The sequence below is a fragment of the Triplophysa rosa genome, linkage group LG17 (assembly GCF_024868665.1).
Source record: "Triplophysa rosa linkage group LG17, Trosa_1v2, whole genome shotgun sequence".
NCBI classification, from domain to species: Eukaryota; Metazoa; Chordata; class Actinopteri; order Cypriniformes; family Nemacheilidae; genus Triplophysa; species Triplophysa rosa.
Genome location: NC_079906.1, coordinates 18,044,127 through 18,071,494, shown reverse-complemented (window position 1 = coordinate 18,071,494; position 27,368 = coordinate 18,044,127). Strand labels below are relative to the sequence as shown.

At 38.5% G+C, this 27,368-nt stretch overlaps 1 protein-coding gene across 4 annotated transcripts; it reads left to right on the top strand.

Annotated features, from left to right (window-relative positions):
* Positions 1–580: 580 nt before the first annotated feature.
* Positions 581–26,698, top strand: osbpl9 (oxysterol binding protein-like 9). 4 transcript variants are annotated; one of them, XM_057356058.1, is made up of 24 exons: positions 581–713; positions 3,158–3,208; positions 4,640–4,718; positions 11,674–11,747; positions 14,296–14,391; positions 14,485–14,532; positions 14,902–14,931; positions 15,018–15,068; positions 15,426–15,464; positions 17,730–17,829; positions 18,300–18,404; positions 20,869–21,028; positions 21,322–21,422; positions 21,501–21,619; positions 21,696–21,781; positions 22,277–22,454; positions 22,678–22,762; positions 23,131–23,241; positions 23,331–23,394; positions 23,507–23,647; positions 23,965–24,043; positions 24,150–24,241; positions 25,072–25,207; positions 25,291–26,698. In XM_057356058.1, exons 1-24 carry the CDS (start codon positions 603–605, stop codon positions 25,363–25,365), a joined length of 2,211 nt encoding a protein of 736 aa, XP_057212041.1. In that variant the 5' UTR covers positions 581–602; the 3' UTR covers positions 25,366–26,698. The 4 variants fall into 4 exon arrangements, with proteins under 4 accessions (XP_057212041.1, XP_057212042.1, XP_057212044.1 ...); XM_057356059.1 differs by lacking the exon at positions 15,426–15,464; XM_057356061.1 differs by lacking the exons at positions 581–713; positions 3,158–3,208; positions 4,640–4,718; positions 11,674–11,747 and adding an exon at positions 11,991–12,352.
* Positions 26,699–27,368: the final 670 nt, after the last annotated feature.

The window sequence follows — 27,368 nt, the reverse complement described above, 5'->3', positions numbered from 1 at the left end:
GGGTGTTTCTAACTTGATCACAGTTAGTGCCACTCTCAGCGATAAAAGACATTTTGCTTCATGTACTTTGCTTTTAGTTGTGGTTCTGTAAAATGTAGTATAGCGTATAAAATGTGCAAATACAAAAGAGTGTGCAAAATGACCAAATTAAGTAATTGTGACATCCTGAATGACATGCAGTCTAGTACCAGTTTACTTTCTTTTAATAAAACCCCCCATCTCCAATGAAAAATTAGCCTAGATAGTACACCCTTCTAAAAAACAAAAAAATCAATAATATTACAACCACAATAAAACACACTCTGAAACAAATGTACGATTCATAAATACCACGTAATAATGTTTATTTAACTTATTTTAGTATTTTTCAGAATGTATACATTTCTATAGATATTTTTACCATTGTCATAACCCACTGTTGGGCCTGTTTATTATCACTCTCTTATATGTACATTTGGGACCAGTAGTTTAAACAGCTATTATAAAATCGTCAGAATAATTTAAACTAAACGAACATGTAAAACACATTCAGCAGGTGACGTCAGACGCATGGTTTTTCTCTCTACTCGCTCCTCCCCGCGATCGCACAGCCAAGTGTAAAGATGGCGTCCATCATGGAGGGGCCGCTGAGCAAATGGACTAACGTCATGAAGGGATGGCAGTACCGCTGGTTCGTGCTGGATTACAACGCCGGATTGTTGTCATACTACACAGTAAGTCTTCGTCACACGTTTACGAGATGTAAAACAGGGTTAGTTGCATTGTGGCTCATTCTGTAATCGGTTAGTACTGAGAAGGAAAACGAGTATAAGGCCTGTCAGGAGTTAGGAATCTCAGTTCAATGGGGCGGGGATTATTTTGAGTGATCGAGACATGAACCAATCCGGGTTTTTCTTAGAAAGGCGTAAACCAATGATCATTTCGACTCGCTTTGTTGCCAACAGGAAGGCCACCTCCCTAGGAAAATGTTTACTGTAGTGTAGTTTACGAAATGAAAAGGGTGGAGGAGGCGTCCACATGTGACAGCTGAATGCGTTAGCTTCAGGTTATTTACATGGTTAATACTCGTTGCTTTTATTTTCTGTTTAATTATCGTTAAAAACAATCAAATAACGACGCTAATGCAGTAGCTGTCATCAGGAAGTCATACAAAACAAGGCTTGTTAGTCTCTATTTTTGGGCCGTATTATTGAGATAGTGATTTTTTGTTGACATCTGAGTAAAAAATTAACTCTAAATAATATGCATAAATGTGATTTTTCAACTCTTGTGAAAAATTATAAAGCCAAGATTATACACACAATTATTACTGTACATATATAGCTACCATTTAAAGGTTTTGGAAACTCGAGCTCCTGTTTATGTTTTTGATGTAGCATTATTGAGCGTTTTACAACATTTTTAATTCAGTTGTTACCTAATGCAAAGTCACATTTCTAATGGGGTTTTCAGAAGCAGAAATACTTTTGGCTGCTGGCCTTTAGTCATGAGTTTGCAAGAAAATACAAAGAAAGACAAAATGGGTAAAAGATTGGATTTTTTTGGAATTAAAGATCGGATGGTAAACAATTATAAAAGAGGATCATGACAATTTAAATTCAATATATAATGATATTAATTGTAATGAAACTTAAATATTTAATATACTGCCAAAATGTCCATGAGTTTTACTGCAAGTGGAAGAATCGAATAATGAACCGATTCATTTGCTAGAAGTTATAGTGATGGACAAAATGAAACATTTTTATCAATTTATTTCTTCCTTTTTGAATAAAAATATAAATTTGGTTTGTCTTAGTGATTCAGAAATCACAATATATAGGTTAAACCAGAGCTGTTGAATATGAGAGTTACAACACTCGATCTCGCCGCTGTGTGGTCATGTCATGTGGTTCATGGAGCCCTCAATAATTCCAAACAAATCCGTGCTTTCAACCTATTTAAATGGATTTTAGCAGGACAGATAATAGCAACTGTATTTGCATACATTTTTCTAAATATTAGCACATAGTGTTCACTGATTACTACGTTGACTACATTTATAGCAGCATTTTATCTTGGGAGTAATTCTCAGTAATATGAATATAAGATCAGTCTTTGTGTTTAATTTTAACATTTAATTTCAACTGGAAACTCGTTAAAACTGAACGTTCACTGAAATGAATGGGCTTCAGTGCAATGTTTGGAACTATCGGACGCAAATTACTTGCGCATTCCATTCTTCCTATGGAGGTCTATGTGAGTGTCGTAACTCTCATATTCAACGGCTCTGGGTTAAACTAAAGCAATAAGCCCCAAGAACCAGTGGGTTACAGTGCATTATTTTATAACAGCTAAGGTCGTAGCGGAGTGCAGGGCTGGACTCGGAAGAAAAATCGGCCCTGGCATTTTTAGGCCCGCATGGGCCCTCCACCGAATCTGGCGAACGGGGGGGGGGTGTTTGGTGCATGCATACGTGTCTTTTGCATTCGCGTTGCGTGCATTCGCATTTATAATACGTCCGTCTAAGTGGCCAACGCCTCCGTTACGGCCCCATATATTAGCGGCCAACTCCTCCGTTCTGGCCCCATACGTTAGCGGCCCACCGGGAAAATGCCCGGTACGCCAGATGGCCAGTCCGCCCCTGGCGGAGTGCCTAAAACTCCATTAGCTGTTATAAAATGCACTTGTAAACCACTGCTTCGCGGGGCTTATTTCTTTTATAAAACGTTTATTCCATATGCGTAGCAAGGTTTCATGAAATAAAGTAAATAAAGTGATATTTAGGCTATGTAATGCGGTTATAAATCGTGGTATTTTATAACCGCTTAGAACTCGGCTCAACCAATCAGAATCAAGGACCAGAACTGACTGTTTTATAATTTGTATTTTTTTCTGTTGATGTACTTTGAAGAAATAAAAGTGATGCCTTATCAATATTAGCTTTTTATATAAGTATTAAAATGAACAAGGATTTCAGTATATTACAAAAAAAGACCAAAGAGAGAAACGCTTCTACTGAATAAACTAAAGTTCTGTTTGTTTACGAATTTGGTTTTAGTCCCAACTTTATAGAATTCCACATTTTTAAGCTGGTAATGGTAAAAGCAAATGTATTTTATCAGTGTTTTGGTCAATTATCAAAGGCTCATGAACACGTTTCTATGCTTTGTTTCAGTCCAAGGACAAGATGATGCGTGGCTCTAGAAGAGGCTGTGTGCGACTCAGGGTAAGAAACATTTTCTTTATTTTAAGAGTAGAACTAAATTTAAATTCATCTCACTCTGGCTGTTCAATTATATCAGAGTCTTTTTAAATGGAATAGTATCCCCCTTCTCTGTTCGATATAATTGAATAGCCAAATCAGACAGAATGAGATCAGGGAAGAAGAATCTGTTATTAGACTAAACATGCAAGCCTTGCTATTATTTTTTGAAATACTAGCCTGCCTACCACCAAAACAAATTGACAGTTTTCTCAGAAAACTTACATTAACCCAGTTTTTATGCAATTTGTTCATGAAGTGATCAATAAAATATACCTGTTAGGCACAATGCTGGAAAATTCTTTACCACCAGATGGCACACTGGTTATTATAAAGTACTTCAGTGTAGCACATAGAGGACAGTTATGAAATATGTACGCACATTTAATGCAAAGGAGGATTTTGATTGTTTCATGCAATGTACACATAGACATGACATAAAAAATATTTTTATATTTAACTCATTTGTTAAACTTCGATCTGCATGGCTTTGTGTCATAAGGATTTTAGATGTTGCAACTTGCAGGCATAACTGCATGCATAACTGCTGTATGAGATATATGAGTAAGTGTGACTTGCATTTTTTATAATCCTTATCAAGCAATTCATGTAAAATCTGCCTGCTCAGTGCTCACAATAGTAAAAGGGTGTGTGCATCTTAAATAATGCAACTGAACCCATTAATGAAAATTGCCTGAGTGCAAACAATTAGCTTAAATTTTAAGACAGAGGTTGCTTAGTGTGTTGGCTGTGGTCTGATCTGATCGGCTGTTGTTCTCTTTCTCTCAGTTACCAGTACAGGCATTGCTTAGTTCATCCTTATTTAAAGTCAAGTCTTTGTTTTCCTTTATAGATTCAGCATTTTAAATTTTCCACTTCAGTAATTGCTGGGCCCAGATCAGTTAACCAGACGCCCAAAAGCCTACACCAGATTTGAACCCATTGTATGACTCATACAGGCTTGACTGTCTGTGAAACACAACTTATTAGACTGTGATGATTTTAATTTCATATGTTTTATTCGGAAAAGTTTATTTTATGATCATAAAAATCTTGCGCATGTTTAAATCACCGTTCTTTCTATAACATTGTAACCTGGATTTCTCCTTTTCGTAACAGAATCTATTGTGGAATGAGTTGAAAGCGTTCATTTACAATTTAATTTAAAAGCGTAAAAAATACGTACAGACTGCTGCATTGTATCTACTGGTCGCTCGCCCCATTCTCAGTTTACATCTCCTTCCTCTCTTTCCATTTTCTCCTCCCTTACTCCACCCATCCCCTCTTCTGCTGCTCTCTCTCTCTCTTTTCTCATGTGTGTGAGGGAGTGGGCCAGCGGAGAGAGCGAGCGAATGACGTGTCCCTCAGTCTGAATGGTTTTGCTTGTGTTCACAGGGAGCTGTGATCGGAATCGATGATGAGGACGACAGCACGTTCACCATTACTGTGGATCAGAAGACTTTCCATTTTCAGGGTGAGGTCTCTTGTTTTTTTTTATCTGGGCTTTTGTGTTCATCTCCGCTCTCGGCTTCTGTCTCATCTCTGGCACCTCCTGCCGTGCTCTTTTACCACTGTTTATAGTGCGGCTATCAACCGGCTGCTCACGTGTTCCNGCTCGCTCTCTCGCGCTCTCTCTCTCTCTCTCTCTCTCTCTCTCTCTCTCTCTCTCTCTCTCTCTCTCTCTCTCTCTCTCTCTCTCTCTCTCTCTCTCTCTCTCTCTCTCTCTCTCTCTCTCTCTCTCTCTCTTTCTTTTTTGCTCCTGCTTACTCAGTTTTCCCCTTATGCTCATTTTGATTTGAAAGAGGATTATGACATCAGTAACCAGCCGTCTATCGCAAACAGTACGCACACACGTTTGCAGATTTCAAACATGCATTAGGCCTGCTGTTTTTGTCCAGCTTATCTGGGTGTTTAGCTGCGAACGCTGAACGGGACAGTCGTGTGGATTTCGGAGTTGTACGAATCGAGGTCTTGTATTCTTTTGCTTGGCTTTGAACGCCGCAGCGATGCATTGAAGTACAACTGGGAATTTAATTTCCTGGGAAGTTCGGACAGCGGAACGGGATAGAGAACTCTTCGAGAAACGCGAAGAAGAACCCACCCTTCCTTTCTCCAAGTGCCATTACGCAAGCTCATCTCCAGGTTTTTAGTCTCTAGCCTCCACCTTTTTTCACTGGCTCATCTATCCTCCTCCACCCCCCTGGCATCCGCCCTGCCGGGGGTGCGTTCACTCTCCTCATGCCCTCACCCACTGCTATGTTCCGACACTGTATGCTGTGGCTTTACAGTAAGAAGGGTAAGGTCACGCTCATCCAAACGCTCAACTGGGGCTCGCCTGCTTGAATCTCCTGCTGTTAACCATTAGTTTTTTGGTAAAATCATTTAACTAGTCATGTTTATAGGGATCCATTGGTTTGTTTTGATTTGTCTTGGCAAGCTTAGTGTAGAATGGTAGGGTTGACTATGTGATCAACTGTTTTTTTGTAGTATAAATAAAGCACTTTATAACATCACAGGATGTTTAAAAATTGTTCTTATTGAATACAAAATGTTTCCCTTTAAGACTTGTTGCCTTTGCACACCTTAAACGAAAATTGTTATTTTTCTTTTTGCTGTCACCAGTAAGATGCATTGCTAATCTCTGTTTAGTGTAATCGTTCATAGCGTATTTTGTTTTCGCCATTATTGTGGTGTGCCAATCCAAAGCCTTCTTTACGAATCGAAAAAAGCATAACCTACCATGCCGTGTCAGATTTCCCGCTGTGAGTGTGCATGCGTGTTTTAGTGAGGTTAAATGTTTGAGCTCGGGTCTCAACAATCTATACCATCCACCTCTCTAAATCCTCAGGGACCCATTCTATCAGTTTTCACATCTCCATTGCAGCAGAAGCCATTTAGCCTATAGCGGATTTGAGTTTGCCGATCTCAACGGACCGTTATGTTCCGGAATTGCTGTAAGCTACATGTTGCTCATATATCCGGTGCTTTTGGCATACGGGTTCAAAATGTATCTCTCGAGTGAGGTAAAGTGGTATATTTCATCGTAGCTATGAGCATTTGGTACAGCATGTACACACTCAATGATGATTTGAGTGTCACTGGCTTGATTTTTTTTGTAGTCTTAGTCCCGGGTGGCTTGCCCGCCGGCCGTTCGTGGAGCATCTGGTGCAAATTGCGTTCAAAAATAGCAAATAGCTGGCTGAGATCGCTCTTCCGATCTGATTGGCCGCCTGGTACGCAATATTCGTCAGAGTGGCCAGGCTTTTATGAGTCCTCTGGGAAATATATGTGACCCTGGACAACAAAACCAGTCTTAAGTAGCACGGGAACATTTTTAGTAATCGGCAAAAATACACGGTATGGGTAAAAATTAACGATTTTTCTTTTTGCCAAAAATCATTAGGATATTAAGTAAAGATCATGTTCCATGAAGATATTTTATAAATTTCCTACTGTATATGTATAAAAACTTTATTTTTGTGAGTGGATGGCCTGCTACAGTGCCTCAGATTAACAACTTCAAAGGCGATTTTCTCAGTATTTTGATTTTTTTGCACCCTCAGATTCCAGCTTTGTAAATAGTTGTTGTTCCGCCAGATATTGTCCTATCCTAACAAACCATATATCAATAGAAAGCTTATTTCTTCAGCTTTCAGATGATGTAAAAATCTCAATTTCTAAAAATTGACCCTTAAGACTGGTTTTGTCGTCCAGGGTCACATATGAGGTTTCAAGACTGCAATGAGTTCATTTTAGCTAAGTTTATAATCATTTTTCTACAATGATTTAATATTGTTATATTGGTTTCTTTTCAGATTGACCTGCCCTTTAACGTCCCTTAGGGAAACAACATGTGGTTGGTCATTTCAGCCAGGCAGAATTTTCCTGTGGTCAGATTAACTTGCATTGTGGACTAGATACTACGTCTTCATTTACTCGAGTTGTTCCAAATCTGTATACATTTCTGACGAACACAGAGAAAGATCATTTGGAAGAATGCTTGTAACCAAACAGTTCTTGGCCAGCATTGACTAGTACCATAGTTGGAAAAATGTCTTTGTTCTATTGACCACAATAGAAGATATTTTGAAGAATGTATGAAAGCAAGTAGTTCTGGGGCACTTTTGACTACCGTTGTCATTTTTCCTTCTATGGAAGTCAGTGGTGGCCAAGAACTGTTTGGTTACAGGCATTCTTCCAAATATCTTTCTCCTTGTTCATCAGAACAAAGAAATGTATACAGATTCGGAACAACTCGAGGATGAGTAAATGATAACAGAATTTTTTTTTTTTGGGTAACTGCCCCTTTAAAGGGTTAAAGCAAAATGGCTGCATTTTTTTGTTTAGCATGAAATATTAACCGGATTGCGAATCTTACAGTAGGCATCCCGTAAAGCTGAAACCGAACAACACTCTATCAAATGTCATTATGTGGAAACAATTTGACCCAGCTGTAGAAATGCACATACTAGTTGAAACCTTCAGGAAAATAAAAGCTATTGGAGTATAAACTTTCACAACTGAAAGAATTTGGTTAACCTCTGTTTCAGCATGATAAACTTAAGAATAAGGTGAGCTTGACCTGTCGAGGTCCAAATAATATCAGCCGCTGCAGAGGCTCAGAGGAACTGTACTGGCTATTTAGTGGACCATTCATAATTCATCATACTCCTCTATGGCCCAATATCGGCCCTGCCTGAAAGCCCCTTTATTTCCTCTCAGCTAAAAGCCTCTCTCTACCTGTCTTCCTCTCAGACACTTGACTGGAAAAAACAGTCAGCAGTTTAAAGCTCTCAGCGTCTGACACTGAGCTCCTGCTGGCGGAGGATCAACATGCACATTCATTCTCCCCGGGGGAAAGAAATAAGAGAGGGAGTAAAAGGCGTGAAGTTTTGGCGTTTGTGTGTTTCTCTTTCCATCTTTCTTTTTGTCATTGAACACTCTTGTTTCGACAGGACACTGGCCGTGGAAAGATGGAGGGATGTTGCAAACAAAACTAAAAAACTTAATTTGAAAAGCTGGAATCTGATTGGCTGACTGCACTACTAACACTATTAAGAGCGGGCACATAAGTATTTTTGTTTCCACCTGGAAGCAATGTATTTGCTAATGTTTGCCAGGTTAGTGGCATCACATGTTTACTTCGAGTTTTATTTGGAAGCGCTTTGCACAAGCAGAACTGAATGTTCCATTTTGTTTTGAAGTGATGCTTCACTCAAAAATTAAAATTCTGTCATCATTTACTCACCTTTGAGTTGTTCCAAATGTGCATAAATTTCTTTGTTCTGATGAACACAGAGAACGATATTTGGAAGAATGCTTATAACCAAACAGATCTCAACACCCATTGACTACCATAGTAGGAAAAATTACTTTTTTTTACATTTTTTTTGTTCTGTTGAACACAAAAGAAGACATTTTGACGAATGTAGGACCGCAAACAGTTCTGGGGCATTTTTGACTACCATTGTTTTTTTCCTACTATGGTAGTCAATGGCTGTTTGGTTATAAGCATTATTCCAAATATCGTTCTCTGTGTTCATCAGAACAAAGAAATTTATACACATTTGGAACAACTCGAAGGTGAGTAAATGATGACAGAATATTCATTTTTGGGTGAACTATTCCTTTAAGTTATGTCTGCAATATCACGAGTATTATTTTTGTTAGGTCACTCTTCAGTCAGACGTCTCTTCCTGTCTTAGCCAGAATAAGTTGCGGGCAGTGTTGATTGTAACTAGTTACTAAGTAATTAGTTACTGTAATTTAATTACTTTCCCCCTGAAAAAGTAAAGTAAGGGATTACTCTTATTTTTTCTGTAATTTAAGTACAGTTACTTTTGATGTAATTAAACTAAATACTTTGTGTAATATGTGTGTGTGCAATAGTGGAATTGACATCAAAATTCAGTCTAACTTTAAAATCCGTGCTTTAATGTATAATTCTCACATTTGTAATACTTTGGTCAGTTAATAAGAGTACTTTATGTAGTTTAATATTATTTATTTGAATGAATTAAAAGAGCCCTTTCATGCCTATCCTTGAATCACTTAACTAATCAAGGTTGTTATAGGATATAGAAAGTAATTAGTAATAAGTAACTAAATACTTTTTGGAGAGAGTAATTTGTACTGTAATCTAATTACACTATTGAATATGTAATTAGTAACTAGTAATTCATTACTTTTTGAGAGTAACTTACCCAACACTGGCTGCGGGAGACTTTTTGTCACTGCGTTGGAGGTTTTGGTACACTAAACCGCACACAAGCTGCAGCTGATTAAGGAAAAACTGCAGGAGAGCTCATTCTCATCTTCTCATCTTCTCATTTTCTCTGACCGGCATTACGTTGTGTTGTTTCACTGACATTTAACATTTCCCATCAGCTCATTAGCACCAGAAAGATGTTACTATTCGACAGCAGCCACTACATTTATTCGATTTTAAAGGGCTTATGTAAATGACGAGACAGTTTAGTCCGTTTGAGAGCTCGGGTCTGTCACTTTCCTTTACATACCGCTGGAAGGGCACGTTGCATAAGGTGCCCTCATTTACACCCTGAAGTCCGCCAGAGACACGTTCCACCTCCCACCTCCCTTCCATCCAGAATATAGGCTAGAGAGATCATGTGAAATCATATTAAATGAAAAGACACATTTTGCCATATTCATTTCAGTATCGCACTGGCATTGTTATTCTTTCATGTATTTCACATGTGAGCAGATCTTGTGGTCTGTGTTGGTGTGTCCTCGATGCTAAATGACGATCAAGTGCACTGTTTTGTCATCAACTTCACTAGCTCATAGTGAAATCTCATTGGTTTGTAAATGGAGGTAGCCCAGCATCACGCGTCATGTGATCTCCGCTCTGGTGCCAGTAAAGCGGGGAGGGGCCATGTTTGTTTTGGACTGTGAATATCACACGTATCTGGGACACTGTTTCAAGCGTGTCCCCTAGATGTGCGACGGCTCTGATGCAGGAATGAAAACGCTGTTGTAACGTAAAACAGGTAAAGAAAATGCACTTTTTGGAGCTACAGAAGCATTTTGTGTTATTGATGTATTTTTAGCCAGATGTGCATTCATTATTAAGCATTTTGGTGCATATGCAATGTTGTTGTGCTTAAAGGTTGTTTTATCATCTACAGTTACACACGTGAGGGCTTCGAGTGATTTAACGCGTGATTATCTGTATTTGTTCCAGTAGAGATGGGATTGCGTGACAACGCACACGTGCTCTCCTGGCTTTATGCTTCTAAAAGCTTTTAGATTTTCTCTGAGCTTTGCTGTCTCATCCATTGAAGTGTCAGCTGTATCTCTCTGTATCTTTAAGTATGGAAATATAAAGATGTTTTACTAATGACTAAGAGAGAGAATTTGAGGCTAATATGATCCGAGTCAAACTGACATTAAAATTGTTTTTGTAAAAGAGTTCTTTTGAAAGGCACTACACACTGACTCTTTTAAAGGTATCGTTCACCCACATGTTGTTTAAAGTTTGTCAGTTTTTTCTTTCTGTTGATTTTTTTACCCTGCTCTTTTCATGCAAAAAGTAAATGGTAACCAGTTGGTTTAAAGGTACATTACACTAGACTTCTTATGTGCTATTTTAGTTTGTCATTTGAACCTATATAATAGCTTTCTGTATGAAACAGATGCAAATAAATATAATCCATAATTCCATAGCTCATGATAATCTCTTTGCCATCTCACTCACCCCTAGGCATATTCTAACCCATTATACATATTTGTTCATGATTGATGCTAGATTTATACTTAAAACATGAATGTTGACAAAACACTTTTAGATTAACACTGATACATGGGTTGTTGACACATGTACAGTAAATGTGGCCTCCGGTGTAACATAGCAACAATTTAAAAAGCAAACTGTTAATAACATATCATTTTATATTATATTATAATATACAATAGCAAAAGAGAGATTTAGTTTAATTTTTAGTTTTTGCTCTGCAATTTTGCTGTCACACCGTAGGACATTTTCTCAATCTGGCAACCTCACAGTTAAATGCATTATACTCATAGTTACATGCATTCTGTGATGTGTGATTTATAGCTTATACTTTATAATTATTATAATACACAAAGGAAGGGGTTTTAGCAGCGTGTCAAGTTGTCTGAAATTTCATCCCTCTTTTCTACGAGAGGCCTGGCCACAAGCGTTATTTACCTTTCATGTTTACTTAGAGGGTTTAATCGTGATTGTTCCTGTTTAACAACCCTGTCTTGCCTTGAAACTCTGTCCTTTTTCGCAAAGGAAAACAGGATACGACAGTAGAGCTCCAGTTTCCATACACGGTCACCCTGACGCTTCCACTGGAATCATTCTATACTCTCCATTTCATACGTGTGAGTGTGTGTTGTCCTCGTGGGGCTAATGGATGTGGTTTTGGATCTTTGCCCCGCAGCCCGTGACGCTGATGAGCGAGAGAAGTGGATTCACGCCTTAGAGGGGACGATTCTCCGCCACACCCTGCAGCGGGTAAGACCACGACCATGAGTATCACATTTACCATGGTGCAAATCTTGTTGTTATATTACTTTTTGTTTGTTGAAAGCTAAAAGATTTAAAAAAAATTCAAAAGATATAAATGATAGTCTCTGTCTCTCACAGTTTTTTCCTTCGTCCCTTTCTCTCAACACTTTTCTATTTTCCTTCTTTCCCCTTCTCACCTCTGTCTTCAGTTTTATGATCTGCTGACTGGCAGCTGCACATACCTACACGCATTGAGTGCGCAGTCATCCTGTCACATGACCCCCGAGAGCCAATCACGGCTTTGCTTGTTCAGCTAGACCCTCCCGTGCAGTGCTTAGATCCAATCACAGCATCGCATTTTCTTTGCAACTACTCTTTTTAGTTCTGCTTTTGTTTCATTTTTGAGGAAGTCTGCTTTTTCAGGTTGTGGGTGGTTTACAGCTTGTAGGACGTTTGACGAGAACCCTGTTGGTACTTAAAATTTGCTCCTCCTTGGGAGTGGAAACGCACAGGAAAGGGTGTGCGGGTATAGATGCTGACAGATAGAGTGAGAGATTGAGTCAGATTTGGCAGTTTTGTGAAGAGGCATGTCCCACGATGGCAAGGACCCAGTAAGTGTCCTTGTTTTCCTGGAGCTCGCTGATGCGTTTTAAATAGGTCACGATGCCTTTGTGCGCAGGTAGGGGTGTGTTTATGTGTGCAATGGCGTGTGTGTGTTCTTATGAAGGTAGGAGAGGGTTTGTTTGTGCAAAGAGAGAGGGCATGAGTCACGCTTGGGTGCATCAGTTAAACTTTTACTCTCCTTGTGATCTGCAATCTCAGACGCTTTAAAGCCATAACGTGTGTGTGTGTGTGTTTGACTTTAAGTCAAATTTGTTTTTTTCATTGAGATCAGTGTGACAAGCCTACAGGACAAACGTTGATTTAGACAGCGTCTTTGCAGTTGGATTTCTATGACTTAGGTGGTAGGAGTGAGTCAATAGGAACAGCTTCCTGTCTGCACAATCTGTACGTGCAGGTGTGTGCTAACAGTTTCCATGTAGATTTCTGTTACACACAGCTTTTCCCACCAGGCACAGGCTGTAAATAATAGTTTAATACTCTCAGAGGGTTTAGTCATGCTTGTTAGGAGCTGCTTGAGTTTATATCAAAAGCAGCAAAACTCCTCTGTCATTAGCAGCTTTTTGACATAAATGTAATCACTCTACTAAACCTTTGATTTCTGTTGCCGCACTCCAGGATAGTCTGACCTATTTGTATTATGTTTACCATTTTGAGGAAGCGTGGCAGTTGACTGCCCATGGCGTTTCTTCATTTTCCTATGCAGTACAGTTCTGTCATTCCTCACAGTGGAGTCTTTCGCAGCGACAGACGAGACCCAAAGATCACGGTAGCGATCCGAAGGCCAATATTTACCTATATTACATTCTGCCGGTGTTATCTGACTGAAATCCATTAGCATTAGGCTAAGTTTACAACCTAACTGGAAAATCTAGAATAGCCTAAGGTTTGTTGATGAATTGTGGTTTGTGATGTGTTTCTGATGTGTTATAGTAATATTTAAAGGTGTATGATGTTCTAGTTTTGAGGAAGATGTTTGTTTGGTTCTTCTCTGAATTGGTGATCAAAGGTTGAGTTTTATATTGGTTTAGTTACCATTACATTTTATGCTAGTTAAAGCTTATACTTTATATTATATGATTAATATTAATTATTTCAAACCTGTATGACTTTCTTTCTTCCACAGAACACAAAAGAAGATATTTTTAAGAACGTTGTTAACTGGTATCCATTCACTTGCATTGGTTTTGTGTCCATACAATAGAAGTGAATGGGTGCCAGCTCAACTTTCTTTAAAATATCTTCTTTTGTATTCTGCGGAAGAAAGAAAGTCATACAGGTTTGAAATGACAAGAGGGTGAGTAGATAATGACAGAATTTTCATTTTGGGGTGAACTATCCCTTTAAAATAGTTGCGTTTACTCTAAATAGGTTGAAGAGTCAAATCTCAGTTTTGCATAGTCCTGGAGTAGTTTTGATGTTTGGGTCAAAGTGAAATCTTTCCATAAATAATTGCCTTTATCAAGTCCAGCTATGCGTAAAATGCTGGTCTTTAAAGTGTGTCTTAATCAACTTATTTTTTTCTTCAGTTGCTTGATTCGGTTATTCCAATAGAAAACCAGAAATCCTTTCTCACACGTGAACCTCGTGAAGTTTAGCCACACATGACAAAAACTGCTTATACTTACTAACACATCTTCTTGCTTAATTTGAAATAAACTGCGTCAATAACCTGTTCACTCTTTATTCTCTCTAGGACTTTGGTTTCAACTTCTCTCATGGTCTGATCTCAGTTTATGCTTGTTGTATAATTGTGTAATTCAGTTAAAGCTATTAGAGTAAAAATGCGAACAGGCAGGGCACAGTTCTGCTCCGTCCTCTGGTCTGTTTCCTCTCGAAAGCAGAACGCTACTGATTTTCATTTTAAGACACCATGAAAGCTTTTATACGCAGAGGAAGGACCCAAACCTCTCTTTCTCACTTTCAATTGCAGGAGACAGAAACAGGATTCGTTCCCAGCGTTCAGGACTTTGACAAGAAGCTTGCCGAAGCAGACGCGTATTTGCAGATTTTGATCGACCAACAGAAAGTGAGTCTTACATATTTTTTGTTTTAAAAAAACATCTATAGTGAAACATAAGACTGCCCACGTGTTTTCTAATTCCTGCATCTCTTTCTCAAGCTTTTTGATGAAAAGATAAAAGACTGCAAGGAAGATGAGGCGCGCAGAGTAAGACGTGACAACATACGTTGTCTTTTATATGTTTTTTGATGTTTATACATTGTCAGTTTACTGTATGTATGCTATACATTCTGGATATGTCTAAATATATGGTCAAAATAGCAAACATTAGGTAGTTTCCTACATACTGTGAGAGACCGACGCAGCGTACCTAATGACACATCGTACGCTTTTACTGAATTGCTGCAGTTATTTATGGCTTGAGTTTCTTATTTTGTCTTGAACTTTCGCTCAAGCTTTCGATTCTCCTTTTGGTTTACTTTTAAAAGTGCATATTCTGTTTGTTGCCTCTATTCAAGGGAATTTTGCAGTTCTAACTAAAACTCTCCTATTTTTCATCTATTTTCTTTTACGCAGAAAATCGAGAACCTAAAGGACGCCACTTGTGTAAGAGCATCTGCACCTTGACTCTGTTAATGCCTCACGGATGTAATTTTGGTGGCAGATTTTTATTTCTTGTTTTTGTTTTGTAGAGTATGGTAGAGTCCATCAAACATTGTATCGTACTACTGCAGATCGCCAAGGTAAGACGCTCGTCTTTTTAACTCGTGTTATATGTGCTCGTGTTTTGTGTGTGACCGTGTTCATGTGCCAGTGTTGTGCAAACCCGACCTGTAATTTTCCACAACCCAGTTAATGTTTATTTTGGCTAGATTATATGCATTCTAGCAGTGACCGTGTTAATGGTTTGGAGAGGTGATTCACATGGACACCAACAAATTCAGGAAGTTAAAAATACCTCAAGTGACCTTTGTTATTGTCTCGATAACGAAAGAAACGACAATCAGAGGTCATTTGAACAAGATTCTCGCGTGTTGTCTTTATATTTTGTGATTTAGAGCCTTAATTCTCAATTTGTGTTTCCTTTTTAAAATTTTAAGGATCAAAGTAACGAACAGCAACACGCAAACGGACTGATAGTAAGTTTTGACGTTCCTCAACAATGAACTAGCATAAAACAGACCTCTTTTTCCTCTTTCATCGAAATCACATTTTCACCTCAATAAATTTACCGAGATCTGCATGACCTTGATCTGATGGCTCCGCCCATCACGTCAGCTCTCTCTCTTTCTCTTTTTGGGTCTTTCACTCTTTCTCACTCTACTGTTGGGACATTTCTCGGCCTCTTCTTACCTGCCGCAATAATTTGCAACAATGTGACATTGAATCAAACTCCAACCTTGCAGGAATAAGAATAACTGTTTTTGATCTGTTGTCATACATGCTATTCAACCATGTAGGTCAAATAGATGAGCTATTGTTAAGAGCTACCTGCAGGCTCTCGGTGGGTCAATAACCGTTGAGGCAAATCCTCAAATGACAAAACACGCCACTACATTTCTTACGTCTGTTTTTTTTATTTAATCTTGTTATAGTGTTTATGTATACAGAAGAACTCTATTTACTCAATCCAGGTTTGAATTAAGAGCAACAACCTTGGTCATGGTAGAATTAAATTATGATTTGATCTTTTAAATTTCCTTGATAGAAAAGCCCCTCCAAATCTCATACCCGCCGCCAATGTTCGTCGCCCTGCATGTTTGGATTTCTGGGTAGAATCACCTCAATGCTGTGTCCTGTGATGCAATCCATTATGGGTTGACGGTTTTTTTTACATCTGTCTGCCTTTGTTGTCTGTTCAGTGAATGGCATGAAGACTTATGGGCTTGTTGCCGTGGAAGCAGAGCTCAATAGTCTCTTATCTGAGTGCTTGTTATCTGACAGATGCTCAGTGTTTGTTTATCATAAGGTAGATATTGACCCGTAGCGATTTTGTGTATTGACAGAATCAGTGTGACGGACACAGGCCACAGCTGAGAGGTAGCTCATTTAGACACAGCGCATTAGCTGAAAGTGATTGTGATTTACTTCAATTTAGTAAGCAATGTTTGTCTCTTTCTAGACGTCCTTTTGGCCAAATGAAATGTGTAAAGACAACATGAAAATGACATTTGCAACAAATGTAACATGACATTTAAACAGTAGTTGTGAAACGACTACTTGAGTTTGTTTTTATAGCCATTTAATGGGATTTTTGTCATTAGGCTATGATATAATTGGATATTAATATTTTCCCTGTCCATATGGACGTTAGAGCATCACATTAGCAAAAAGTCCAATGTGTAATTATTTGGTGATCTATTGACAGAAATGCAATATAATATACATAACTATGTCTTCAGAGGTGTATAAAGACCTTACATAATGAAGTGTTATGTTTTTATTTCCTTAGAATGAGCTATTTCTATCTACATACACCGCGGGTCTCCTTGGATGGAATTCGCCATGTTGTTTCCACAGTAGCCCTAAACGGACAAACTGCTCTACAGAGCGTTTCGTAAATGTATTATCTCCTTCTGCAAAGGGAAAATTAGGGATGCACCGAAATGAAAATTCTTGGCAAAGGCGAATAAAAATGAAACCCGAACACTGGGCATGCTTTTTTGCTATTTTCGTCCGAATAATTTCAGTTGCCGAACATTCGGTGCATCCCTTGCAAAAATGTGACGACCTCTTAGTCCTGTGTCAGCCTCCTTAGTGCTTCGAAAGAGAGGGGTGATGTGAGCCGTTGGTTGCAATTAACAACTTTACCGCTAGATGCAACATTTCACACACTTGACCTTTAAGAGGTGCGAAGAATTTTATATCACAGCTGTTGTGTGGAAACCCCAGTTTTCATGAGTTCAATTTTTTCTCCTAAATCATTACTTTTGGTCAGCCTTCATGTAAATAAAAAAAATATGTGTATGTGAAAATGTGAAAAAAGAGCTTTTCAACACAATATTTATTCTTGGGAAAAAAATTTGTTTTGTAGATAAAAGGTTTCCACCCGACAGCGTCAATATCAGATTTTTATTTCGCCGACTTCATGTTGTCTTTAACATTAAACGGCTCTTGATGTGTAAATAAGCACCTTAAAGGAATATTTCACCCAATGACACACCCTCAAGTTGTTCCACTTTCACACGGAATACTACGTTTTTTTAGAAGATCATGGTTGCTTTACATGAGCCCCAATGATGTTCATCTTCCCTTTAACTCGAACACCTTCCCTGTTTCTCCACTGAGAAATCCTGTGATAGTCGAGTTGGACGATGAGACTCAAAGCTCCCAGGGGAAACTGTATTTATAACATGTGTTCCTATGAGAGCTGTGTTTTGAATGATGTCTGTGGTTCTCTCCAGAGCACCATAAACCCAGTAGATGGGGTATTCCATCCCACTCTGCTCAACACCTCTGTAATCGGTTCCAGTGCCATGCCAACGCAGACCACCCTCCCCACAGGTGAGCTCTCTCTCTTTTTAGGTAACACTTTATTTGTTAACATAACTTAATGCGTTAGCTAACGTGAACTAACAATGAACAATACAGCATTTAACAACATTTTTATGTAAATGTTAGTATTTAGTAATTCATTTTTAAAATCAAACCTAACTGTTAACATAAGTTAATGCATCATGAACTTACATAGTAAGTATTGTATTAACGTTAACTAATATAAACAACGATTACTACATGCTAAAAAATGACATTGCATATTGTTAATTAATCCCTTTGCTAATGTTAACAAATACAACTTTATTATAAAATGTTATCTCTTTCTTTCTCTCTCTCTGCATGTAATTCTGCACTTTGGAAGCCGCACTGTATTTGTTGTCCACTGATTTAAAAGCTCAAACATTCGATTTGTTTTGCAAATGTTGTGTGTATATTTTCAAACCGAGGTCATATGAGGGGTGTGTTTATGTTTGTAGATGGAGCTCAGGTGTGTACAATGGAACAGAGGCCTTCTTCCTTACCCGTGGGCCCTGTCGTCACAGTGATGGGCAGCCTTCAGACCCCAACTCCCAACAGCACAGGTATGAAGCAGTAACCATCCATTTACACCATACTTTTAACTGTGTACAGTGTACAGTGGAATGAGATTTACTTATGAATTATTTAAGCCAGTTATTTAAATCAGGCTGAACAGTTTTGTAGAAGAAAACAGTTTGAATGCTGATAAAGCTGGATGTTCTTCTCTTTCTGAGTCACGTTCAAACACTCCGTTTGCTAGCGTATGAACACAAATATTTTCAACTACAGATGCAGGTGGTGTTGTGTTGTGTAAAGTGAGCAGGTGGTGTTGGTTTCACTCGTCACAGCTGCTGAGTTTCTCCACTTTAAAATCTTTCTCGTCTGCTCGGTTGGTCGTTTTCATTCATGCTGTTAGCCAAACTGTCTCCAAGAGAAATACATTCATGACATGGCTCAACTTGGACTGGTGGTAATGTCAAGATCACAGGTTTGATCCCTGGGGAAAGCCCACGCTAACAAACAGCATTTGACAAATGCATAGCTATAAATGTCAAAATAAAACAAGGAATTCCTCATAGGCATTCTTAAGAGTCGGATCAGTCTATTTTAATGTTACACTGGTTATTTTAGCTAATAAGTCAGTTTAATGTGAGCTTAAGCAGTATTCCTGTAGTTTTCTGCTGCAGTGGGAATGCAGTCAGAGCCGTTCTCTCTGCAGTGAGTGGGTTTTCCTCTGCCTGTCATTAGCGTTCTGGATACACAGGCACGGAGAGGTAAGCTTTTGCTGAGGCAGTCCAGAAGGAGCTGAGCTCAGCAAAAACCCTGTAGATCAGTAGCACTCGGGACAGCACTGCAGGAAACTGCACGTCAAACACAGCCAAGATCTCCAATCTGCAGAAGCTGCACTATGAGAGGATTTCCATTTATATTAAGGGCCAACCTGCTTGTGTCGGAAATCTCTTGAGCTATTTTTGGACATACGTATATCAAGTTCATAAACAAACTTTTGAATTATTAGACAGACAGGAGCAAAAGCAATACTTTGCTTGTTACTCTTTGTATCGCTACAGTGCTTAAGTTGCATTCATTATTACTCACCAGTTGCTTAAAGGGATGTTTTTTTCATCATTTGATCTGTATGAATTTTTGTCTTCTGCAGAACACAAAAGAAGATGTTTTGAAGAATGTTGGTAACCAGACTACACTGGCCACCATTGACTTCCATTGTATGGACACGAAAATTCTTAAAATACCTACTTTTGTGTTTCACAGAAAAAAAAGTCATATACAGGTTTTCAATGATATGAGGGTGATTAAATGATGACAGAATTTTTATTTTTGGGATCTTTAACAATACCCAATTCATATATTGAAAAAGAAAAAGGGGTCGTCATTAACCCTCTTGTTGGTATTTATTGTTCCAAACCCATATGAATTTATTTCCTGTGCTATAACTCTGTAGTTTGTGTTCACCACTTGCTGTGCGTGTGTTCACTACTCTCTGGATGGGTTAAATGCAGAGGTCACATTTCGGGTATGGGTCACCATATCTGACTAATAGGTCACTTCACTTCACTTTTTTTTCACTTTTTAGTATTATATTGGTAATTGTACCGTATTGGTGGTACTTAAAGGGACAGTTCACCCAAAAAACAAAATTCTGTCATCATTTACTCACACTCAAGTTGTTCCAAATCTGCATAAGTGTCTTTGTTCTGACGGACAGAAAAGCTTGTAACCATCAAACAGTTCTTGGCCACCATTAACTACCATAGTAGGAAAAATGACAATGGTAGTCAAAATTGCCCCAGAACTGTTTGCTTTCCTACATTCTTCAAAATATATTTTTTGCGTTCAACAGAACAAAGAAATGTATAAAGCAATCTTTCCTGCTATGGTAGTCAATGGTGTCCAGGAACTGTTTGGTTACAAGCATTCTTCCAAACTTCTTTCTCTTTGTTCATGAGAACAAAGAAATGTATACAGATTTGAAACAACTTGAGGGTGAATAATGACAGAATTTTTATTTTGGGGTGAACTGTTCCTTTATGGCATTACATATTTACATGAACGCCAATATAAAGTGTGACCACATGAATGAATAATGTGCATTAAAGTGATTGGCGGCAGTAAAAGGTGGAGTCTTTTTCCTTAAACAGTGGCTTTGTTTGCCTCAAGTTTTGAGTTTATGATTGTTTATTGAGTCACCTAGATGTACAGTACAGGGCGTCTGGTGTTGATATGTTAACATCACTGCCATATTGCAGGTTTTGAGCATCTGAGATTGTGCTAGTGAAAATCTGTGTAATGTAATGACTAAGTTTGTCTACATGAGTTTATCGGTCATGCTGTTTATGTAAAGTAGATTTGCCAGACGCATATGCTAAAGAACAAAACCACAGCCCACGACAGGAAGCTATACTGACCTCAGGCTGTGCTGGTTTTATAAATAAATGCTGTACTCATATTTCCTCCACACACACATATCTAAATACCCACAAATAGTTTAATTTCCTGTGGTTTCAGGGAGTGGACCCTCAGCGCCAAGCAGCAGCGTGACGTCGCCCAGTCACATGAACGTACCGGCCCACACTGTTCCCGACTTCTCCTATTCCAGCAGTGAGGACGAGTTTTACGATGCAGATGAGTTTTATCAGAACAGCACTTCACCAAAACACTGCATAGAGTGAGTCACATGCACACACACATACACTTTAACAAACACTGCATATGGTATATTATATTTGAAACAATGAAACCCACTTTAAAACACTGCCGCGAGAGCAAATTACAGTAGCACCTGCCCACGCGTGCACATTAAGTAACATTGCAAAGTGAGAAAACAATATCGCTAAGATATAAACAAACACCGCGGATACCAGAATAACCTGACCTGATTAAAACAATACACACACAAACACTCTTTCTTTCTTCTCCACAAACCTCATATTCCTGTTGGCTGTGTGTCTGTGGATCCAGTCCCAACAGAACCGGCGCAGTGAACAGTGATGACGGCACTGCCCTGAAACGGCCAGACACCAACGAATCCATCAACTCCTCAATGTCGAATGGCACCACTGGTAAACAAAACACACACCCTTTTAGATAAGAGATGGGGCGGTGTTTACCGAGTTCAATGTTGTGTGTGTGTTTCTCAGATCAGTTTGACAGTCAGGATGAGAGGGATGATGATGGTGAGGGCGAATCGGTGGAGGAGCACAAAAGTGTCATCATGCATCTGCTGTCTCAAGTGCGACTGGGCATGGATCTCACCAAGGTAAATACAACAACCTTCTGTTTTGCTTGTTGTTTTCGCTTTTTTCATTCATTTAGATCAAGGTTTTTATCCTCAGGTTGTCTTGCCGACATTTATCTTGGAGCGGAGGTCGTTGCTGGAAATGTATGCAGACTTCTTTGCACACCCGGATTTGTTTGTAAGGTAACGTTTGAGCTGTTTTGAATGTGGATCTCGCACTGTGTTTTTCATTTGATCATTTGCTCTCTCAAATATTGTTTGGAGGGCTATTTTATTTTAGAGAGTCGATTTTTGTTGAACAATGCTCCCTCATAAGTTCTAGTCTTCAAGGTATAGTTCACCCCAAAATGTTGTCATCTTTTACTCACCCTCGTGTCATTTCAAGCTGGTATGACTTTCTTTCTTCCGCAGAACACAAAAGAAGAGTTTTTGAAGAAAGTTGGTAACCGAACTGCGCCGACACCTATTCACTTCTATTGTATGCTCACAAAACCAATGCAAGTCAATGGTTGCCAGTTAACAACTTTCTTCAAAACATCTTCTTTTGTGTTCTGCATAACAAATAAAGTGATACAGGTTTGAAGTGACAAGAGAGCGAGTAAATTGTGACCGAATTTTCTTTTTTGGGTGAACTATCACTTTAATCTTATGTCTTATTACTCTGACATGTTTTGGTAGTATCGCGGAGCAGCAGGATCCAAGGGACCGCATGGTTCAGGTGGTAAAATGGTACCTCTCGGCCTTTCACGCTGGACGGAAAGGATCTGTGGCCAAGAAGCCCTACAACCCCATACTGGGTGAGGTGTTCTTCTGTCACTGGGACCTGCCTTCCGAAACTGATGATTCTGCTTCTTCAGTAAGTGTTTTTGAAGGATTAGGAAGAAAGTGCAGTGTTTTCGTACGTTATATAACTTTGCTGATTCAATGTAATGAAAATAGATGACCGGCATTTCCAAAAGCAAATTTAGACAACAGTGGGAGAAACGCAATTGTTTTGCTTCCAGTCCTTTTATTGTAAAATTCAATTTATTTGACACGATCTAAATCATCTCTCTCTCTTTCTCTTTGTATCTTTCCAGGAGTCTGTATCAGACGGGCCAACGCCGTGGAGTAGCAAGAACAGTGTGTCTTTTGTGGCCGAGCAGGTTTCTCACCACCCACCCAGTGAGTGCACGACCAACTAGTCGCTAAATTAGTTACAATCTAGCAAACAAATAAATCACAGCTGTCAGAGAAGGAAAACTTATCCTATTTGGAACAAATTCAAATGTTGGGTATTAAAATGTCATTAAAGCTAATTACTAAGGCTGTCAGTTTTCATTTTGTGTTACTTTTGTAATGTATTGTTTACAAGAAGGGGTCCTATATGAAGAAATCGATAATAATTCAATTACAATTACTTGCTTTATTTAATATTAAATGCTAACCCAACCTAGAATAATGTTTTCCAGTATTTCTCACAGTCTTTGTTGTCATCTTTGGTTTATTTTGGGTGTACGTACATTTCCTCACACATATGTCTATATTTACAGTTTCTGCGTTTTACGCTGAGTGTTTTAGCAAGAAAATCCAGTTCAATGCTCACATATGGACGAAATCGAAGTTCCTTGGGATGTCAATCGGTGTTCATAATATTGGTCAAGGTAAGCATCGATCGATCGTCATCTGTGAATAAATTTACATCAGCGCTATTATACTGTAATGCTTAATGATTCTTTCGTGTTTGCTGTAGGTTGTGTGTCTTGTCTTGAACATGATGAGCACTATATTCTTACTTTCCCCAATGGCTATGGCAGGTAAATATTGCCTGTTTCTATCATTTTATCCTTCTGGTGTATATTTAACAAGTCTGTTATGGCATGTTGAAGGAGGCGGAGCATCTCATCCATCTTAACTGTGTGTCTGTAGGTCGATCCTCACCGTTCCGTGGGTGGAGCTTGGTGGCGAGTGCAATATTTCCTGTTCCAAATCTGGCTACAGTGCCAATATAGTTTTCCACACCAAACCCTTCTATGGAGGAAAGAAACACAGAATAACTGCTGAGATATTGTAAGTCAGTGTGTGGTTTATTATTCACACAGATATTAAAATATTTAGATATTATCATTAGTCCCTTTTATTCCAAGTGACTTACAAGTTAGAAACATCACTGGTAAATTATAATTGCAAGAGCCATCGATATCGAAATGCCAGTAAGTGAGAAGTTAAAAGCAGAAATAAAAAAGTAAAATTAATAGAGGGAATCCATATGAATTTTGTGCTCTAAGTCTGACAATGAAACAAGCTAGCGGTTTGCCTGCTAGTGCATTAAACGTAAGACATGTTAAGAAAATCCTGACTAATTCAAATCTCATTCTCTCTTTTAGTCCCCCCAATGATAAGAAGTCCTTCTGCTCTATTGAGGGCGAGTGGAATGGAGTTATGTATGCAAAATGGGCCACCGGGGTAAGTTTGTACCCTACACATCACATGGACAGGAAGAAGAATTATATCCAAAAAATTTTAAAAAGTAGCATTTTTAGTGAGGTCAATATATTTGTCTTTCTTATAGGAAAACACAGTATTCATTGACACAAAGAGAATAGGAATTATTAAGAAGAAGGTGAGGAAATTGGAGGACCAGTTGGAGTACGAATCCAGAAGGTGTGTGGATTTTCATGGGGTCTTTCAAAATTAAATTCTTTAATCTATGAAAATGTATCGGCTGCATCCCGAATTACCATTTTCTTGTAAGATTCACTATTAAAAACTTTTTTAATCTTGGGTTTGACTATATAGCAAGTCAAGGGAATCCAGCCTTAAAAACCCATTTGAATTTTGTGCATATAGAAAATAACTTTAATCCCCTTGGATGTTAAATCAGCTTTTTTTGTATTACCATATGAGGCATCTTATTTTCACGCTCAGTCTTGAAGGTATTCATGCGTTTGATTCCCAGTTAAGTTTGTTGTAGTTGTTTTTTATTTAACCTGACTTACTGAATTTAATTATTTAAAGGTGCAGTGTGTAATTTTCTGGAGGATCTGTTGAATATAATATACATAACTATGTGTTCAGAGGTGTATAAAGACCTTACATAACGAAGCGTTATGTTTTTATTACCTTAGAACGATCTATTTCTATCTACATACACCGTGGGTCTCCTTGCATGGAATTCGCCATGTTGTTTCTACAGTAGCCCTAAACGGACAAACTGCTCTACAGAGCGCGTTTTGTACATACGTTATCTCCTTCAGCAAAGAAGCGAAAACGTGACGACATCTTAGTTCTGTGTCAGCCTCCGTAGTGCTTCCAAAGGGAGGGGTGGAGTGAGCCGTTAGTTGCAGTTCGCAACCTCACCACTAGATTCCGCTAAAATTCACTTGACTGGTCCTTCAATATGACTTTTATATTTTGGTATCCGCTGAAGTTTTTTTTAACTCTGTGAGATTAAAACCTCTGATGCAAATCTCTGTTGTTTTTCTGGCTGTCAGTTTGTGGAAGGACGTGACACTCAACCTGAAACTGAAGGACATTGAGGCTGCGACGGATGCCAAACACAGACTGGAGGAGAAACAGCGGGCAGAGGCCAGAGAGAGGAAGGAGAATGAAATGCAGTGGGAGACGAGAGTATGTGTTATTCTTATATTTAAATATATGCCAGTGTGTATTTAAAGGTTTGCAGCGTAAACGTTTTGCTTGTGTTCCCTCAGCTGTTTCACGAGGACGGCGAGTGCTGGGTTTACGATGAGCCTCTTCTGAAGCGACTAGCATCGCAGCGACACTGAAGCCGTGTCCAGAACCAGAGTCTGAGACAAGAACTCTCGCAAACTACTTTTTTTATTCAGCCTTGGAATGACTGATGAATGAAACTTTACAGCTTTGCATTTTTGAAGTATGAACGAACGAATACACGAACTTAAATTCAAATGAAAAATCTCCCTGCTCGCTAGTTCAACACTTCCACCTCTCCACCTCCTCTTGAGGATAAAACACCACAAAGACACGTGATGGGCAGCCCTTCAGCATTTTAAAACAAACAAGTGCTCTCGTCTTGACGGAGAAGAATGATCCCGGACGACGCCGCTCCTTAGGGATCGACGTGTTTTAACCGAACAAACTCTGAAAACTACAGCGTTCTGTATCTCAGGGAAGCAGTGGACTGAGAATTGAAGGCTGTATCTCCTCATGGTCAAAAAGCCTTCACGGTGGAACCGCAACATAAAAATGACGGTTCACGTACTGCTAGCTACAGCTATTTATATATAGAAGATATGATATATATTCTTGTTTTCTTTTTCCTCTAGGGCAATAGTAACTGTTTGCAAATACATACTTGATGGCAACCATTCCCTTATGTCACTCTATATTTTGCCTTTAAAGGGATAGATCGCGCCAAAATGAAAACGCTGTTACTTTTATGGTGTTCCAATGCATGACTTGCTTTCATCTGTGGATGATGGGAACCGAGACAGAACATTAAGGATTGATCACCTCAGTCACTATTCGCTCTCAGTGTTTTTTGACATACAGTGAAAGTAAATGGTGACTGAGATTGAACCTTTTGTAAGATTAAATCTTTTGTATTTCCACAACTGAAAGAAAGTCATGTTTTAGATCAAAATGAAGGTGAGAAATTGAATGGCTGAATGTATATTTTTAGGTTACCCGCCCCTTTAAGTGGATGCATTTTTTCTGTTTGTTCACATGTAAGACATTACCATTTACACACAAGAAAAATCCAATGTGGGGACCAGAGACGAATCCTATCCGTGTAAAACTGACCATTTATTGGGCTGAATTTGAGACAAGTCATTGCCATGGTTGAAGTCCATTCCAATGTCTGTTTTGATCTGTCTTTGTATTTTTGGGAATGATTTGATATCATCCTCTAGTGCCTTGGGGAGGCTGTTTTTTATAGAATGCTGCTCGAGGGTCCACATTATTTATCAACTTAGTATAAAGTCGGACTGTCCAATAGGAAATTATAATGGTGCACAATGAACCATTCAACTGATTTGCTTATTCCGGCGAGGTTAAGCAATAGTATCACATATTGCCCTGCAATCTCTCTTTCTGTGAAATGTCACATTTTAATCCAAATAAACATTCATTTCAAAATAGTCACGTGTTATAGAGATTGAATTCTCTTTTCTGTACATCCTGAATTTCTTACCAATTTTATCTTTAACTAGACAAAATCGCATTTTCTTCATTCAATAACAGCAAGACTATTAAGGTTACGGTCACTATATATTTAAAAAGCCACCTGCTCTAAATATTATGTACTTTAATCATAAATCGATGCCTTGCCATATGTAGTAATAAAGTTGGCCTTTGTCTATTGCTTTGCAAAAGACGTCCCAACAAACATTCTCCTTGCCTGACAATGATCGATTGTATGCGATTTTCATGTATCAAAATGTAATATTAAATTTCAGTAAGACCAAATTGTGTAGGTTGAATGAATTTCTTTTTACAGATATCCCATTAATTGTGTCTAGCTGAATGAAGATATTCATAAATATCTTCAAGCTACTTCGAGCTTGTTTTCCAAATTAAACACATTTCAGTATAGAAATCCATATAGGCTATTTGTATTAGAGTAAATTGCTAAAGCAAACAGTACATGTTCTCAAAATGCAAACTTGTTCCAGTGAATTAGCACTGTAAACACACTGAATAACATCCTAACAGATGGCTATCATTATCATTAGGAACACAGATGTGACATGTCCATCATGCCAATGTGATGCAATCTGATAAACAAATATTATTTTTAATAAAAATA

Bases quoted from the DNA above. Each gene is read 5' to 3' on its own strand.
- osbpl9 (XM_057356058.1), top strand. From the start codon at position 603: ATGGCGTCCATCATGGAGGGGCCGCTGAGCAAATGGACTAACGTCATG. The intron at 14,932-15,017 runs GTAAGAGCATCT...TTTGTTTTGTAG, and splicing joins ACCTAAAGGACGCCACTTGT to AGTATGGTAGAGTCCATCAA. The intron at 18,405-20,868 runs GTATGAAGCAGT...CTGTGGTTTCAG, and splicing joins CCCAACTCCCAACAGCACAG to GGAGTGGACCCTCAGCGCCA.